At 39.3% G+C, this 17765-nt stretch overlaps 2 protein-coding genes across 3 annotated transcripts; both read right to left on the bottom strand.

The window, feature by feature from the left end:
• Positions 1-1968: 1968 nt before the first annotated feature.
• Positions 1969-7573, bottom strand: tuba5 (tubulin alpha 5). Its single transcript, XM_080031880.1, has 5 exons — positions 7422-7573; positions 5141-5366; positions 4249-4397; positions 3138-3818; positions 1969-2619 (listed from the first exon to the last, which is right to left on the bottom strand). Exons 1-5 carry the CDS (start codon positions 7422-7424, stop codon positions 2332-2334), a joined length of 1347 nt encoding a protein of 448 aa, XP_079888006.1. The 5' UTR covers positions 7425-7573; the 3' UTR covers positions 1969-2331.
• Positions 7574-8685: 1112 nt separating this feature from the next.
• Positions 8686-17739, bottom strand: klhl12 (kelch-like family member 12). Of its 2 annotated transcripts, XM_080031017.1 has the most exons (12): positions 17526-17739; positions 16067-16293; positions 15580-15733; positions 14847-15064; positions 13843-13992; positions 13604-13718; positions 13386-13492; positions 13109-13304; positions 12590-12748; positions 11413-11511; positions 11142-11328; positions 8686-9684 (listed from the first exon to the last, which is right to left on the bottom strand). In XM_080031017.1, the coding sequence occupies exons 2-12, from the start codon at positions 16247-16249 to the stop codon at positions 9558-9560; spliced, it is 1695 nt and encodes a 564-aa protein (XP_079887143.1). In that variant the 5' UTR covers positions 16250-16293; positions 17526-17739; the 3' UTR covers positions 8686-9557. The 2 variants fall into 2 exon arrangements, with proteins under 2 accessions (XP_079887143.1, XP_079887144.1); XM_080031018.1 differs by lacking the exon at positions 8686-9684 and having other exon boundaries at positions 11149-11328; positions 11409-11511.
• Between the last annotated feature and the right edge of the window lie 26 nt (positions 17740-17765).

Here is a 17765-nt window from a genome sequence, read left to right as displayed (position 1 = left end):
TTTTTATTATTGCATATTCTGCATATGATGTCTGTGTTTTCATTATTTTCAATTTAAAAAAAAAATCCTTACACACATGTTGTAAAGTGTTGTTTTTGTGAATTACCTTGTAACTCTGATTTTGAAAGACGCTGTAGAAATTAATTGCATAATTTGTATTATATATATGTTATAAACATTATCTTATTACATTGTGAATATATACAGACGTGATTTTACATTGTAATTGTTATTCTTGGACTCAAACTTTAGAAACTGCTGCACAATCTATATCTGGATTTAGTGTTAGGCCTGCCCTACTGTTAAATTGATGAGAGACGTATCACAGTCAGAGAGCCATTATCAAGTAAGGGTTTATTGTAATTTTTATTGTCCATTAATAATGATGGTCTATCCCTGTTTTACGGGGCGGTTTTGTATTTATTTCATTGTGAATCACTCTGTATACAAATTCCTCGTTGTAAAGCATCTTGTGCTGTATTCCTTTTATAAATGATGCTCTTCAAATAAAGTTTATTATTATTAATTCCTGGCCTCAGAATGTAAAAATAATAACTATAGCCTGTAGGTGGGGAAGTATTCAAATGATTTTCTAAAGTAAAAGTGGTACCACTGGATACACATACTCCATTACAAGTTAGAATTCTGTATTCAAAATCTTGCATAACAGAAGTACAAGAGTATGTATGCTAAATGTATCGTATTAAAAGGAAAAGTATGTGTTTGTCAAAATTGGCCCTGTTAGTGTTGTATTGTATGACTGGACCATTATTATTGATGCATTACCATGTAAACAACACTTTAATATTGTAGCTGGTTGGATTGGAGCTCCCTTTGAATATTTTATTCATGTTAAGTAGCGTTAAATGAGAATACAGAATTAAAGTACGTCTAAGTGTGTCTAAATTGTACTTGAGTAGGCTACATGTATCGCTTTCAATCATGGTGCTCTGGCAAGTATCTATCTGGAACTGACTGAATTATGATTTATAAATATAATTAGGCCTTCCATCACATCCATTGCTAAGAGAGTGTTAACTTGGCTTAATAAATATTTTGACCACACTGTTCAAATGATCAAAAGCAATAAAAACAATCATAGGAAAAACGTTTTTTAGATTGCCTATATACAGGCATGCCCTTATGTAAAGGTCTGATTTACAGGCATATCCGAAGATACACATTGTAACGATTCTTGACATCTTCCACATCATTATCACACCAGCAGTACATTTTGCATCTACTTGTGATAACCATTACATACAGTGTTTATTTAGAAACGATCAACTGTAATCTGTAAAGCCAATTCCCTTCTTTGCAGACCGTGTTATGTTTACACTCGCGCGGATGGATATGTTCAGGTGACACCTTCACGGCTGACGGGACTCGTTTTTTAAATCCAGTCCGTGCGGTTTGATTGGATATTTCTCGTGCACGATTTTATGAAGTCTGCTGCTGCAACACAATAAGAGGCTGAGATTTAAATACTTCGTCAAACTTATATTTTCGAAGTAGTAGGAAACTAAACTACTTCAGCACATTATAAACAGAAATGGTGGCTAATAGGGAAACTTGGAAGCTCATCATCTTTGTACATTTGCATGTAAATACATACACACACACACACACACACACACACACACACACACACACACACACGCACGCACACACGGACACACACACACACGGACACACACACGGACACACACGGACACGCACACGCACACCCACCCACACACGCACGCACACACGGACACACACACACACACACACACACACACACACACACACACACACACACACACACACACACACACATATATACAGTAAAAGAGGTGAATGAAGGAATCTTAATTTAATTATTCTTGTATATTAAACTACTTCTTTATGTTGTAGCAATAAGATTGCATAACTATGTAATATTGTTGGAACCTTCATCAAACCTGTTTGTTGCAAAGAGAAGGGTCATTGTTTTAACACTTTTTATTTTTTATGAAGCTCATGAGAGAAACAAGAATTTAAATGATTGTTATTATTACTTAAAACACACAAGTGATGGAGTATGTGGGACCAAAGATCTTTGAGTATAGATTTGTAACGGGGACGTGGTGGTAAAAAGGTGTCATCTGAACCAACTAGTGTCCAATGTTACACCCATGCCAGACAAAGTTTATTTTAAAGCACAATTCAACAACTTAAAGTTTTTTTGGCATTATATAAAAAAAACTAGGCAGAGAGGAACATCATCAGGTTGGTAAACTGTGGCTTAAATGAAACACATTACAGACACAAAATGGTTTTTGACCCAGTACAAGGTAAAATCATTGAGTTTCAGTATTCTTCATCGTCAAAGTCTTCAGACGGTCGACCCAGTTCCTCGTAATCCTTCTCCAGATAGGCCATGTCCTCTCGGGCCTCGTCAAACTCTCCCTCCTCCATTCCCTCTCCCACGTACCAGTGGACAAACGCTCGCTTAGCGTACATCAGGTCAAACTTGTGGTTGAGGCGAGACCAAGCCTCTGCGATGGCGGTGGTGTTGCTCAGCATGCACACTGCCCTTTGCACTGTGGCCAGGTCGCCACCGGGAATGGCAGTTGGAGGTTTGTAATTAATGCCGACCTGTTGAGATAAAAGAGAACGATCAGAAAGGTAAAGTATCTCGAGCATTTCTTGAAGGTGGAGTCAGTGATTCTGTAGGGTGATTTGATAAAATCAGTTAATATCTCCTCATGGTGCGCTACCCGTCCGTACTGTGTGTGCGGAATCGCTGATTTCGCCTTTTAAAGTCTGAATTCCACAAGATGCACAGAACAGGTCAAGCAAGACAGGAAAGCAGACACCAAAACAACATCAAAACATCTGGTAAATTGTTGACGCCACATATCGATCTCAAAAAGAGACAAATTTAAGCAAGTCCAACCCTCTTCTATAAATAACCTTTATACGTATGGGAACAATAACCTTTATACGTATGGGAACAATAACCTTCTGTGTGTTTGTTGTTAAGTTCATACCACAGTATCGTATTATCAAGTGCGATTGCACATAATTATTTAGTATTGGTCTCGAGACTCCACACAATGCACACACAACCAGTAGCATCCAAGGGTTACAAATACCTTCATAATGTTACTCACCTTGAAGCCAGTTGGGCACCAGTCGACAAACTGAATGGAGCGCATGGTCTTTATATTGGCGATGGCATCATTGACCTCCTTGGGCACCACGTCACCTCGGTAGAGCATGCAGCACGCCATGTACATGCCTGTGCGAGGGTCACACTTCACCATCTGGCTGGACGGCCGGAAGCAGTCGCTGGTGATCTCGGCCACAGTCATCTGCTCGTGGTACGCCTTCTCCGCGGAGAGGATGGGCGAGTACGTCACCAGGGGGAAGTGGATACGGGGAAACGGCACCAGGTTGGTTTGGAACTCTGTAAGATCCACATTGAGGGAGCCGTCGAAACGAAGGGAGGCCGTGATGGAGGACACAACCTGAGCGATCAATCTGTTGAGGTTGGTGTAACCGGGCCTCTCTATGCCAATGTTGCGCTGGCATATGTCGTAGATGGCTTCGTTGTCCACCATGAAGGCGCATTCGGAGTGCCCTAAGGTGTGGTGTGTGGTCAGGATGGAGTTGTAAGGCTCCACAACAGCGGTGGATAAGTGGGGAGCCGGGTACACAGCAAACTCCAGCTTGGATTTCTTGCCGTATTCTACGCTCAGATGATCCATCAGCAGAGAGGTGAAGCCAGAGCCGGTTCCACCTCCAAAGCTGTGAAAGATGAGAAACCCCTGAAGGCCCGTGCACTGGTCCGTCTGAGGAGAAGGACAGAATGACAGGACAGCATCTGTTAAAGGAAGACTATGACTTCATTTTCCAAATGCGATAATTTGCTTTCCCGTAGAGAGTAAATGGAGAAGATTGATGACTGTCTATTCTGTCCATTCAAAATAAAGCTTAGCGCACAGGCTGCAAACAAATGGATACAAAGGGATATTGAAACTTGTATCAATCTTCTCATCCACCCCTTTGCAGGAAAGGAAGGAGTATCTTTCCCAAAAGGTTGAACTTGATTAAAAAAAACTAAGACATCCCAGAAAGTTGACATGTTAGCTTTAAGATAATTCATTCTTAGTAGATCTTGTAGGAATTTGCAGAGTAATACAAACCATCATTTAACTAATGGATTTTTTTTTCAAAGAAAACGATAGCAGTGTTTTGTCCGTCGGGTTTTTCACTACTTACCATTTTCCGAAGACGCTCCATGACATTATGAATGATATCCTTCCCAATAGTGTAATGGCCACGAGCAAAGTTGTTTGCCGCATCCTCCTTTCCAGAGATCAGCTGCGAAGGGTGAAAAAGCTCTTTGTACTTTCCGACCCTAACTTCGTCTGAAAAGAAAAGTCTTATTCAGAAAGATCAATTGCAACGTGGGTAAACTTTTACAAACCAGACCAGAGACAAATCAGGTTGTTTTCCACTAACATAGACATGTCTAGGCGTATAGCTTTACTGTCAAATTATCTCATCAAACTTATCACTCATTGGTGGATCCATAGGCGGGTCTGCTTTTGATGCAAACTCATGACGAACTTTGTTGCTTTGTCTCTCATAAAAATTGGAAGCTTTCCAAAGAATCATACTGAAGTCAGGGTGACTGAATGGGAAAATTGTGTAATATGATGACAACAATATAATGCAATACATTTTTTTTAGATGTTTCACTTCATAAAGTATGAAGCCCCAATACTGCCGAAATATATTTTCTCACAGAAGGAGGACTGTGTTTTGTCTCAATCGATTACTCTTGTGCATTTTAGGTAGATAAGTTTTAGTGTCCAGTATGAATGACGAATGGGCACCTGAGTATTGTTGTAATGCTAATCAAATACTGCTCTCCATAATTTGCCATTTACACAAGACGCTTCTACAGTATAAATGTTGGCCAGCACTGGAAAAGGTAAAGGAGTCTCTGCTCTACTTGTTGCTTGGATACCAGTGCAGTTACATGCGTGACCCCCCGTGCTGATGGACATGCACACACACACATAAAAGGAAAAGGTGAGTTGTTGTGATAGACATAGCTACGTAATACGGTTAAAAATAAACCCGCTAACAGGTCAAGACTACTCACCGACCACTGTGGGCTCCAGATCCACAAATAACGCTCTGGGAACATGTCGCCCGGAGCTTCCAGTGTTGAAGAAAGTGTTGAACGCGTCTTCACGAGAGTGCGCTTCTGGAGAATCTTCCAGGCTGACGCCATCGGGCCCGACACCGTGCTCCAGGCAGAAGAGCTCCCAGCAGGCGTTTCCTACCTGGACCCCGGACTGCCCCACATGGATAGAGATGCACTCTCTCTGGGGAGGGAGAAAACAGGTGGAAGTTAGGATCCAAAGACACACAAAGTAAAACAACCCTTGTGTATTTTTCCTTAACATTTCGGACTCCCAAAACATGGGTTGTAAGAGCAGACATTATGGCAAACAAAAATCTGAAATGGGCGAAAAGAGAGCTGTTTACTCATATTACTTCTGTTAGAATATGTAGGCTACTTTTGCCATTCATAAATAACTTCCACATCTTCATATTTCCTAAAACCGATGTTAAAATAACTAGAACTATAAACTAGAACAAGAAGTGTAAATATGAAACACATGGCTACAAATGCAACAGTAAGCCTATGGAAGCAAAGAAAGTCCATATGGGTGTGACTACAGAAAGCATAAGACGACTGTGTTTGCAATAATTTTTTAATGTGTTGTGATCATGTGATAATGGGTCTATTAACCCATTAAAAAAACTAAAGTCACAAGTAATATGAGGAAACAACATTTACTCAAGATCGCAAGATAATGAAAAGAAAAAGCTTTTGTGATAATGGTAGGCCTAATTATCGATGAGATATCAAAAATCTAAAGAGTTTGCTTATTTTTTTCGATTTTGACTTGAGTATAAAAATGTGCCAAACATGTCCATGTTTGGCTTCCGTAATTGACTCTCAAAAGCAACTGAATACTTACTGTTTAAATATAAGTACCATGGCATTTTCTATTTTATAATAACAACAAATTAAATAACAATGTTAAAACACAGTGGGAATTTGAAATAAAGCAGCAGCGATGAACCGGAGCAACATTTTTTTCAGAATGTTTAGCTCCACTTGGCTTTAAAGACCTGTAATGAGTTTGAGCTCATTGTTCAGCTGTCTTACCCCACAACTTCACTTCTTTGGTTCGTTCTCATTGCTGTCTGATGTTTTTGGTTGCAGACGGCACTTTTCAGTGAAAACGCTAAACTAGACCTAGACCCACCGCCTGCCACTGACACTGGTGAAAATTTGGTCACAAACCAAATATATTGGACAAATTCTAACTTTGACCTGATGATGGCACTAGATGAAAAAGTAAAGGCATCACCAAAGTAATTAGGATTCATTCTTTTTGCACCATCTACTGAATTCACATTGACATACATCCATGGAGCCTCAATGCTACAATGGATAGAAATGATATTCAAGATGCTCAAATTCAGTAAGTCAAATCAGTCTGATTGAAATTCACAACAGAAAAATATCAACAAGGGGGCTTAACGCCAGATTTTCTGCCACCTTTTTTTACAGAATGAAATACATTAATTCAAATAATTGTATTTGAATTTGAACAGAGATACAATTTTCCATCAGTTATTAAGAAATTCAAATCTAATGTAATGGGATATCTTTGCTTTCATACAGCTCAGACTGCAAAGCAAACATGTCATGTCATGACACTGCGTTGCTTAATGTGTTTTCTATGATCTGCTTTTACAGTTGTTAACATTAAACAATGCCAGAAACAGGACAGGCTTATTTCAACACGGTTGCATTTTTTCAAGTGCTTCCCACAGTCAAGTTTCAACATGCTGCGGATTTCATCTTTGTTTTCCCCAGGAGGAGGGTGGACATCCCCCCAGATGATTTTTTGCTGTCGAGTGACATTTGGGAGACACGACTAGACTAAAATTTTGAACATGGTAAAAGATGCATCCCAAAAAGTTTCAAAAACACACTAAACAGGCTTTTCTTCTGATGCAGGAAATGAAGGTGAGCTGGCTGTCTACACTGACATAACCTGTCAGTGGTTACAAACTCATAAAACTATCAACACTCATAGTGCAAAGAGTGGTTCAAGCCTCATGTAGGCCTATTGTATGTTAAGACGAACGACTGCAGTTCTCATTTAAAATACATGCAGTGTCAAAGCAAAACAGTGTTTTGTGGCAGGTTTTAATAGCATTGATCAAAATATAATTTTTCATAGATTTAATGTTGCAGACAATAAACATTGGATGAGATTTTAGACATCAGGCCTACAAATATCAAACTTTTCCCAGGATTAAGTTTCCCCCCTTCCAATGAATTGTAATAATCTTACCATGTCGCTGTAGATGATGTTAGTAGTGTGTTTTGGTGCAGGATGCTGTAAATGGTTCAAAGTCAGCTAAACTCCAGCCAGCACCGTGTGGTTCCTCTGCTCTGCTCCGGGACAGGTAACGTGTCTCTGACAAAGACTCGAGCTGCTGCTGTGTCCCGCCCGCTGACAGCCGCCCTTTATATCCGCAGTCTGGAAGCTTATATTCAAGCTTCAGATTGGTAGGGAGGAAGGGAGGGAGGGATAATGACTTTCCTCCCTAACAAAAAAGTTGCCCAAGTCAGTTTATTTAGTTTTACTTGCATGTACACGACAGAACCTTTGGAGAGAAAATTGGACACAAGTAATTCATCTTTCACACTGTAATATATCTATCAGGGCTATCTGTCTAATGTCGGCATTAACGCATTCAAATGTAAATAACTTTAATGTTGCAGCTTATTAATGGGGCAATTTAAAAAAAATTATATCAGTTTATGAATTTCAACGAGGGATCAATAAAGTATTTATCCATTATATTACATCATCCTTTATTTATTGATTGATATTGTATCCAATAGTTATAAGATTTATAAAATGCAAATGATTATTTATCTGTATTTTATAATCTTATTGTGGTTTGAGCCATAAAGCTGTATTACGCAACTATCAAACAGGAATTTGTGTTTTATTGATTGACAGCTCTGCCATGTCTAAATAATTAGCCTAATAGTTATCCAAAGTGTGTTTTTAGTTATATTTTTGTAGCTAGCAATACATTTCTGATTTCATGTCACTTCCTGACTGCCTGTGATCCTGGTGTGAATGTAGGGCGCAGACAGTAGAGTCTCAAAATTCTAGTCTAGTCACAGTCAAAGGTAAGTGAAAGGGTTATTGTGGACAAAATGCCAGTTAAAAAATAACATATAAAAACAAATGAAAATCTTACATAATACACTTTAACATTATTTTACGTTGTACATTAAAGTTAAGATGGTGTTGAACTGTGTTAAATCTGAGTGTTTAAACTAAGCTTTTATATGATTTGTTGAATGTGGAAACTATACTTTTCAACTCGGAAAGGAGGCATTTTCTTAGGAAACAGGTGTAACACGATCTAATCGCTCAATTCACCAGAATCACCACAATGAAAATTCCCTGCATTGTAACTTGAGCTCTCTCATTTGACAATCAGATAATGTTTCCTCCTAAAATAAATAAACACATTTTTAACCCTCCCGCCACCAAATGACTAAACAGATCAAACACGTCAGTTCTCAGTGTGTTTATTCACTTCCCAGGCAACAGTGATGACATGACTTCGTGTCCTACATGTTCACGTCCAAATGTAAGAGCTGAGAAAGAAAACAAATCACATGCAGCACTTCATATATTTACTACTTTGTGATTCTTCTGTTTTGCCCGAGGGCGTGAAACGATAACCAAAGTCAACTGGTACAATTCAGTCATTTTTTTAAACCAATATTTATCTCTAAATATATATTCTGAGAGCAACATTAAGTATTAAAGTTTTTTTTTTATTAAAGTGATTTGAATCTTAAAAAAAAGATAACCGAAAAAAATTACAAAGAAGGGTTGTATTACTGACCCATTGATGATTTAGAAAAAATGCCAAACGAGTACACTCGCTAATAAGATAAGGTAACTATCATCAAAAAGATATTATGGTGTTACTATGGGAGGCAGCACTGATGTTCACGATTTGATGAAGGCCAAAGTCATAAGGCATGTAGCAGCAACCGGAGTCCACATCGGCTCCTTCTTTTTTTAGTGTTTTCGTCAGATGAGTAGAAATATATTGCACTTTGAAGACAAACTGAAAAAATAATCTCACAGGTAACGACAGCAACCGAAGAAGAGTCATGCAAGTGGTGATGGGCTCCTTGGAGGCTTCTGACGTCTTCCACGGCCAAGATTAATCTCTGTTGCACAGTCCAAAGGTCGGACGGGTTCACTATTCATTAGCGGAGGCAGCCCAAACTTGAGCATTTTTCCATTTGAGAGTTTGTATACTATTTGCATACCGGCAAACAAGCGTCTCCCTTTGTGGTTTTGTTTTAAGGTTATTCAAGCAAAGTCTAGCTGCCTGATGCTTTTCCCTCTTGTAGTTCTTCTTCTGCTTCTTCTTCTTTGCAAAGATCATTTTTCTCGTAGAACACAGACGCCCGCATCACACCGCTGAGTCGCCATGGAGGTAACCACCTCCCAGGAATCAATAACCGGGTCGTAACATTCGATGCTGCTGAGAAGAGAGTTCCCGTCATAACTAGAGGGAGACGAGAGACAAATAGGGAGGAAATGTTTTATACACAACAGTTAGAGGTAAACAAATACTTTACTGTTTAACAGGGACATTTATAATCCTGCACTGACTTATTGAATATCTTTCATCAAGGTAATGTATCATTTATTTAAAAGGATATGATTTTAAAGCTCATAGTTATATGCCATATGTGCATTAAAAGAGTAAGTGGTCGCTGTAATTGTTCCACCTTTCCATATCGGTTGTGAGGAGTGTCGTCTTTTTTTGTTTATTACAATATTTCTTATTTGTGCTTCCTTGCTCAGCCGTGCGGAGGGATAAATCTGGCTAGTTAAATTTCTGGGGCAAATCCCTGGCATTAAACCTACTCTTTAGGGCAAATTTTGAGTTGTGATATTGGGCTGTATGAGTAAAATTGTGTCTTGACTTGACTTTGGCTAATAAAACTGTTGAACTCCAACATGCATTTTTGCTCAGAACATTGACTGTAAAGTTGGTTCCCGATGCTGGGCAAGCTTGGACAAGAGGAATTATTACAGCCATGGGACGGGAAGATAAGATTTTATCACAAATCACAATGAATAACACTTATAATATGTTGACTGTGGTGAATTTACATTATCGGTTTCTTGCGAACATTTTCTCGACTGACTTTAAAAAGTTGTGTAGCTCGCTAATGTTCTGTCCTATATTGTTTTATTTAGAATTGACTCAAAGGGGCGCTGCATCTTTCCAGTCATTCCTAAATCCTTAACCTTTCACAATGGCTGAAGGCTCAGCTTGCCCATTGTATCCCCAACCAATAACGTTTTTATATAAAAAATAAAATAAAATGTTTTTCATTAAAGAGGACCTATCATACTTTTTGACTTTTATGACCTATAAACGTTGTTATAATGATTTACAGTCATGTTTAACCATACTAGCATATCAAATAATGACGTACATGTATTTCGACGTATTCCCTGCTGACCGTCTGGGGTGGCAGAGAAACACAAAGCCGATTGTGGAGAGAGACTGCTGTGCGCGCTCAGATGAGAGGAAGAGTTTCCAGAAAATCTACATGTTTTTTTGCAATGTGATTCGTGTCAGGTTGCTCTATAGCAGTTTTTACCAAGAAATTAAGACCAGAAAATAGGAGATCTTAAAAAAAAAAAAAAAGAGGTCTCCCATCTGTGATGCAATACAAATATTTGTTTCTTAACAAAATTTAATATGACAAGTAACAAGAGTTTTAAGAATATTTTGATGATTATCGGGATAATATGTAGATTCTGGAGTATTATGGCCAGGATAATCTTGATAATCATTTTCGTAATTTCCCATATGTATGCAACAATAGTGACCCATACATCAACAACGCACATTTGGAATGCAAGTGTATTGCTTGGATAAACTGTCGAACCTTTCCTTTAATCACACGGTCAGAGAAATAGGGACATTACGTCGCCTTTTCTTACCCGGCGATGGCGTAGAGACGTCCTCGTAGAACCGTTGCTCCTACGTAACATCGCGGCGTGGTCATACTGGCTACAGTGGTCCAATAGTCTGTTCTGATGTTGTAGACTTCAACAGAGTCCAGGTGTGAAACGCCGTCAAAGCCTCCCACTACATAGATGTGGTCGTTTAGTAAAGCCACACCAGCGCCTGGAAACAAAAGGAAAGGCCTCATATAAACAGTCATACAGACAGTTTGCTGTAACAATGTTCTCCAGTCTGTCTCTTACCTACCTGACCGCTTGGTTGCCATGGGCGTAACACTCGTCCAGTGGCCTGTGTGTGGGTCATAGCGCTCCACTGAATTCAGGATGTTCAGTCCATCGTATCCACCTAATCAAGTGGTCAAATGACAGTCAAAGGCTTTGATAATCAATCCATCCTTTAAGTCGTTCTCAAACAAAAATGCTTAACATTTCTCAGTTCCAACTTATTTAAAAAAAATATATAAAAATCATAGGATTTTCTGTTTTTCTTTGTCTTGTGTGATGATATACCAGGCGGAAAAAATAAGCAAATTGACAATATAATCAGTACCCTCAGGAACTTGTGTGTTTAGTTATTTAATAACAAAAATAACAATTGGACAAATTCAGCAAATGGAAATTGCATTTAAAAAGTGTGATAGCATCATATTTAAGGGCTAGAAGATTATGTTTTTGCAACATCAGATTTTCTTTTTGTATAAAGACAGTTTACAGAGAGTGTTGCATTATGGGTTGCTTGTGGCCTTAATACCGCTTTGTTAGCAAATGTTGTACACATTTACAGTGCGTCTTTAAGAGTCAGTCAACCATCAAAGTGATTCAAACTGTTTCTGATGAATGAAAGTTCTCTTTGTGTGTCTTTACTGCAGAAATGGAGCGTGGACTGAATCATCTGTCAAGCAGCTTTATTAACTACAGCTGTCACAGATGACAAGTGGCTCAAAAAAGACAAAAAGCCTGTTTAATTCTGCAGTAATAAATTATCGGCCATTTTCAAAAGGGCCTGACAGGAGAGAGTGGGAGTATGTGACTGATTTATATTCACTTTATATTGTAGTATTTCATGTTACACTTCTTGGATTATTGTTATCTGCTGGAAACTTTTCCAACTGGATTTATGAGAATTATTTTTTTTTTCAATAACAGGTGTTGGATAGGGTTGGGTAACCTTATTATCAGAGTGGTTTTTATACTTATGTTCATACAGAACTTAATTATTGGGCAGCTCCTTCAATAAATAATAAATCTTTCTCATCATGTATGATGTTAAACTGAATGTATTTGGGTTGGCTGGAAAAAACAAGCAAATTGAATACACCTCAGGCTCTGGGAAATTATATTTAAAAAAATTGTTTTAACCAATTCATCCAACAAGTAAAAAAATAAATAACGTAATAAATTGCATATGGCGACAATGTCCCTACCTAGACAGTATATAAGTCCACTGGCCACCACCAGACCGGCTCCTTCTCTGGCCGTCTGCATATCTCCCAGCATGCTCCACTGGTCGATGTTCGGGTCGTATCGCTCCATGCTCGTGTGACGCCGGCTGCCATCGAAGCCCCCGGCAACATAGATCATGTCTGTCAGGGGGGAAAAAACACAACTGTTTTGTTTTTGTTTGCCTTCTGAAGGGAAATAACTATATCATTCCCAAAGATTTCTGACACCCCTAAAGTTGACCATGTCATCTCCTTGCTGAGCTCCCATTGTTGCAGTGGCTTGCATGAATTCAGATTAAATAAAGACATTTCCACCATGAATTGATTCACAAAAAGGCATAAAAAATGCACAAGAATGCAGGAAATTAAGTGTTGGACCATTGACATTCTCTTGTGGAGGACCCATAGACCCCACTGCTTAATGTGTTCCCCCCAATCTTTTAACAAAACCTACGTCCACGGGTGAAGGTGTGAGTCATTCAGGTGCAGACGCTCGCTCACCTCCGAGTGTTGTGGCCCCTGCTAGGCCCCTCCGTACATTCATGGTGGCGACGGTGTACCAGACGCCGTCCTCGTCCGCTGTGTAGTCCAGACACTCCACCGAGCTCAGCCTCGACCGGCCGTCGTAGCCTCCGATCACATACACTCGATCGTGGAGGGAAACTGTGGCAACGTAACGCCTTTTCCGTGCAATGTTCTGTTTGAAACATTCCTGTGTGTATCAGCCAAATCCACTTATCCACAAAACCTTTCTCCAAACATTCAATTCAATACTTACAGGAAGGGAGCTCCATTCTTGTGTTTTCGGATCGTATTTCTCAACTATGTCTATCGGTGACTGCTGGCTGCCAAAGCCGCCTATAACCAACAGGACTTCTTTGGCACCTGAAAAAAATCCATGAATGTCTTTTACTAGCCTTAAAGATTACAAAGTAGACATACAGTATAGGAGACATGCATATAGCTAAATTGCAGTTTAAAACATAGGATTCCTACCTAATCTAGCTTGCGTGCGTGGGCCTTGCATCTCACTCCTCAGCTCCGGTCGTAAGTGGAATTTCTTGGCTTCATCAACAAGGTCTCGACATGGCAGGCTACACCGAATGAGGGGCTAAAACGTGCCAAAACTTGCTTAATTACGGTGGTAACTGTAATAAATGTGTCAACACATCATCCTTCACTGGAGGCTTGGCATATGATTAGACAAGAAAGTGCAGTGTCGTCGCCTGGCTCACCTCAGCATCAATGACATCTGTAATGTAGCGGGGGGTCAACAGTGGCAGGCGGACGAACTCGAGCATGTCTGATAGATACGGCTCTCGCTCTTTTCGGTTGTGTTTGACCCAATTTAACACGGCTTCAAATACTGGCTCCTCTGAGTCCACCTGGATATATGCAAAATATACAGCAATAAGAATTATATCCATATATTTATTAGCCACTTATTATTGTGGTGTATGATTATTCAGCAATTGCAGTTGTTTCAGTGAATGCAAAGACACAATGAGCACCAATGCAGTCTGCTAATGGTTAAACAAGCCCACACATACCCACCTTGAAATCCTTACATGAGAAAGAACACACGTAAATGATTTACATGTTTGGTCTCGTTTTATCTCTAAAAACAACAAAAAATGACAGGTAAAGCCATTTGAGGGAATTGAAGATCTATAAATCTCTGTGTGGTAATAACTGTGTTCTCACATTGCAGGGCCTGCGGTCGGGAACAGGAATTTCCTGGCAAACTTAAACCAGGTTTTCGTCTCTACAATTTCATTGTCAGCCCAATCCGCAAAAGTGAGAGGAGTTTGGGCGTGTGTGTGTGTGTGTGTATATGTATGTATGTGTGTGTGTGTGTGTGTGTGTGTGTGTGTGTGTGTGTGTGTGTATGAGGGGGGGCAATGACTTATCATGGCAGGTTGGTACTTGTGATTTTCTTTTCACACTCTGGTGTTTGAAAGACAATAAGAAAGCTGTGAGCGTTAAGCTCTGTATACTATTCAAGTCAAGTTGCTTTTTCAGGCACATTAACACCAATGTGATCCATTACTGCATGTATAGATGTAGTGGGGTGCAGATATGCCAATATGGTTACAAGTATTTCAATGAACGCACTTTATTACTATGATTATGAGTTGTTATGTTATATACAGTATGGTTGATGTGACCTGAAACAGGGTCCTTTGATGTACCGTTTAACAAATACCACCATATATTCTATTCTTAAACCAAAAAATACCTGGATTTCGTCACATTTAATGAGCTTTTCCACTTCAGTCTGGCTGAGCAGCATGAACTCCTCGTGCTGAACCACCTCAGAGAAATGTTTCTGTGAGAACTGCTCTGCGGCCGCCATCAGCTCCAGGCAGTTGTGAGTTTCGGCGAAGTCCCGAATGCCCAAACAGTTGGAGGGGTCCAGCTGACCCTCCAGAAAATCACAACACGCTCTTTTCACCCCTGAGGAAAAAACAAAGATACATTTGTATACATGAACGCACACTCGCACGCACACACACACACACACACACACACACACACACACACCTCAAAACTCTTGTGTCACTCAACAGCTCTTCATTTTGAGACGCACACGTTTTTGTTTGAAAAGGGGTGCATTTCTGCAGGATTCACAGTTACATCAAAGACTTTTTAATTCCACATTCAACACTTGTTTCTATACTTCCTACATATGTTATGATACTTAAGGAGAGACACTACAGGTGAATTGGTCAATAAGTGTAACTTAAAGATATCATACTGAAACTTGATTAAAGTCAGTTGATTCAAAATTACATTTTATTATTTTTACTCCCAAAGTTACCCTCCAAGGCCCTTTTGACGAAACTGAATTCAGTCCTTGTCAACACTTTTCAAGATAGTCCCGACAGTGATATCAGCGGGCTTGACACTAGTACACACTGTATACAATGTTTTTGTTAATCCAAGGTAAGGCAGACAGTCCTCAACTGTACCTTTGAGCTGCAGCAAACACGCCGCAGGGAGCAGCTCTTGGACGTTTTCCACTGTGACTAACACGGTTTCTGTGTAGACAAAGTCCAACAAGATTTCCATCGTTGACGCAGTCAACCCCTGGATGTCGACAAAAGATTTGCTCTTCTCCGAAAGCTGCAGGTCGACAAAAAAAAGACAGGTGTAATGGCAAGACACATATAATGGAGGGATTAGTTTTAAGCATTAGGTATTATCCTTTGTAGCAATTCCGATAATTGCCTTGTCAAATTGGTCTCTTTTTATAAAATCTAACGTTCAAAGAGCCTTGGAGATGTTCAGAATTGCCTACAGAAATTAGGAGAGAATAACCATATTCAGGTTTGTAACTGGGTCATATTATTCCCTTATACTATTAATTACGTCAAACCAGATGTAACTTGATCTATAGAGGCAAATTATAAGAACTCAGTGTTTCAGTGTTGAGTGGTGCAACATTTCTAACGTTACCTCGCTGGTGAACATGGCACAAAAGTAGTCACTGCAGGCAGCCAGGACGATCCGGTGAGCTGGGAAATCAGTCTTCTCCACCCTCAGAGTGATGTCGCACAGGGTGTTGCTCTTGCGAAGCGAGTTCATAGCGTTGAGGATGGATTTGGCATGGGAATTGGTCATGATATCTTTGGGAGCCATGTTGCCTTGAGAATCTCTCGATGTTCTCAAACTACTCCAGGAATCTAAAAATAGATCGACAAAGTCACATGTCACTACATCTAGTGTACAAACAGCAGTGACTATGTGTTATTATTTGGTTAGTGAGCGATTGTGTGTGTTTGTAGTGACAGAAATTGTGCATATTTGATAGATAAGAAAGCCTGAGAGAAAAAATACATTTTCCATGACTGAACTTAAGTGTTGTTCAGTATTTTTTTTGTACTTAGCTTGAGTATTGATTGACTGATTGACTCTTTTGTCATCATCAGTGGAAATTTGTAATTGGTTTCTTCCAAAGTACAGCACAAGGACATACACCAAACTCAGTACTACACACCATTAAAACTAAAAAAGTAGTAGTTCAATATGAGAGTGTAGCGTGCCACTGCTTTTTTTAGGTAAATATTTTACTTTATACTAATTTACAAGATAAAGATGTATGTTGCAAAAACATGATAAACAAATACAGATTTCTTAAGTTATATGGTTTGAACTTTGCTACATGCAGTTAGTACATGTATGTGTTTATGCTCATACTTGAGTATTACTTCAGTGATTTGCTTTCACTTTTAGTTGAGTATAAAGCATTGTGGTATTCTTAATGCTACTTCTTGTTATAAGATTTGAACACTTTTTCCACCACTGGGAGGCAATAACTTTCCCTTCACATAGCATACTGATTTAATTGTAGTTGAATAGCTGTAGTCAGTAGATTGAGATTTATCATGCCTCATTTCCTCAGTAAAATGACTCTATTTTAGTGATCATACTTCCATATTTATAAAAAACACTCAAGTATGATCACTGAAATGTGCAATTAAAAGATTGAAACCAGTGGGAAGCAATAACTACTGCTACACATTACTGACATATTTATCTGATAGCTGTAGTCAGCAAATGAATATTAAGATTAAGAAGAACACATGGGAAACAAATACAGATTTCTACAGAACTACGTTGCTACATAGACCTTTTTGAGCCAGTGCTTCGGTGTTTTTTAATGCACTTTAAATTGACTATTTAAAGCATTTTGATATATCTAACATAACTTACCGTTTAAAGATTTGAACACTTTTTCCACCACTGGGAGGCAATGACTATAGCTACACATTAGCAAAGCAGCAGCCAACGACAGCAGTGGGCTAACACCACCTCCAGACAACCACTGAAGTGACTCACAGCCGTGTGAAGTGAGCTGGTGGCCGGGAGAAGACAACACACGAAGCAGCACACACAAGAAAAAATGACATAATACCTGTCACAGCGGTGACGCTGATTCAAAAGCTAAGGTGCGTTGCTAAGCTAACGTTAGTAGCACCAAAGTCCCAGGTGTTGTTGTTGTTGTTGACAGCCTTTCTCTGAACTACAGATAATCCATCATGACCTTTGATAGGTCACACAGCACACGGCCTCTTGAAGACAAATACGTCTCAAAAATTCACATTAACTCCAACATATTTTGTCCTGGAAACGAGTTTATAACAAGCTATAGTAT

Source organism: Ammodytes marinus, assembly GCF_949987685.1.
Source record: "Ammodytes marinus genome assembly, chromosome: 7".
NCBI lineage: Eukaryota > Metazoa > Chordata > Actinopteri > Uranoscopiformes > Ammodytidae > Ammodytes > Ammodytes marinus.
The sequence above is the reverse complement of the archived record's forward strand: the minus strand, read 5'-3'. Positions and strand labels throughout refer to the sequence as shown.

Bases quoted from the DNA above. Each gene is read 5' to 3' on its own strand.
- tuba5 (XM_080031880.1), bottom strand. The intron at 4,398-5,140 runs GTGAGTAGTCTT...TTTTCTTTTCAG, and splicing joins TCTGGAGCCCACAGTGGTCG to ACGAAGTTAGGGTCGGAAAG. The intron at 3,819-4,248 runs GTAAGTAGTGAA...CCTTCTCCTCAG, and splicing joins TGGAGCGTCTTCGGAAAATG to ACGGACCAGTGCACGGGCCT.
- klhl12 (XM_080031017.1), bottom strand. From the start codon at position 16,249: ATGGCTCCCAAAGATATCATGACCAATTCCCATGCCAAATCCATCCTC. The intron at 15,065-15,579 runs GTACAGTTGAGG...TTTTTTCCTCAG, and splicing joins GTGTTTGCTGCAGCTCAAAG to GGGTGAAAAGAGCGTGTTGT. The intron at 13,719-13,842 runs GTGAGCCAGGCG...GGCACGTTTTAG, and splicing joins CAGATGTCATTGATGCTGAG to CCCCTCATTCGGTGTAGCCT.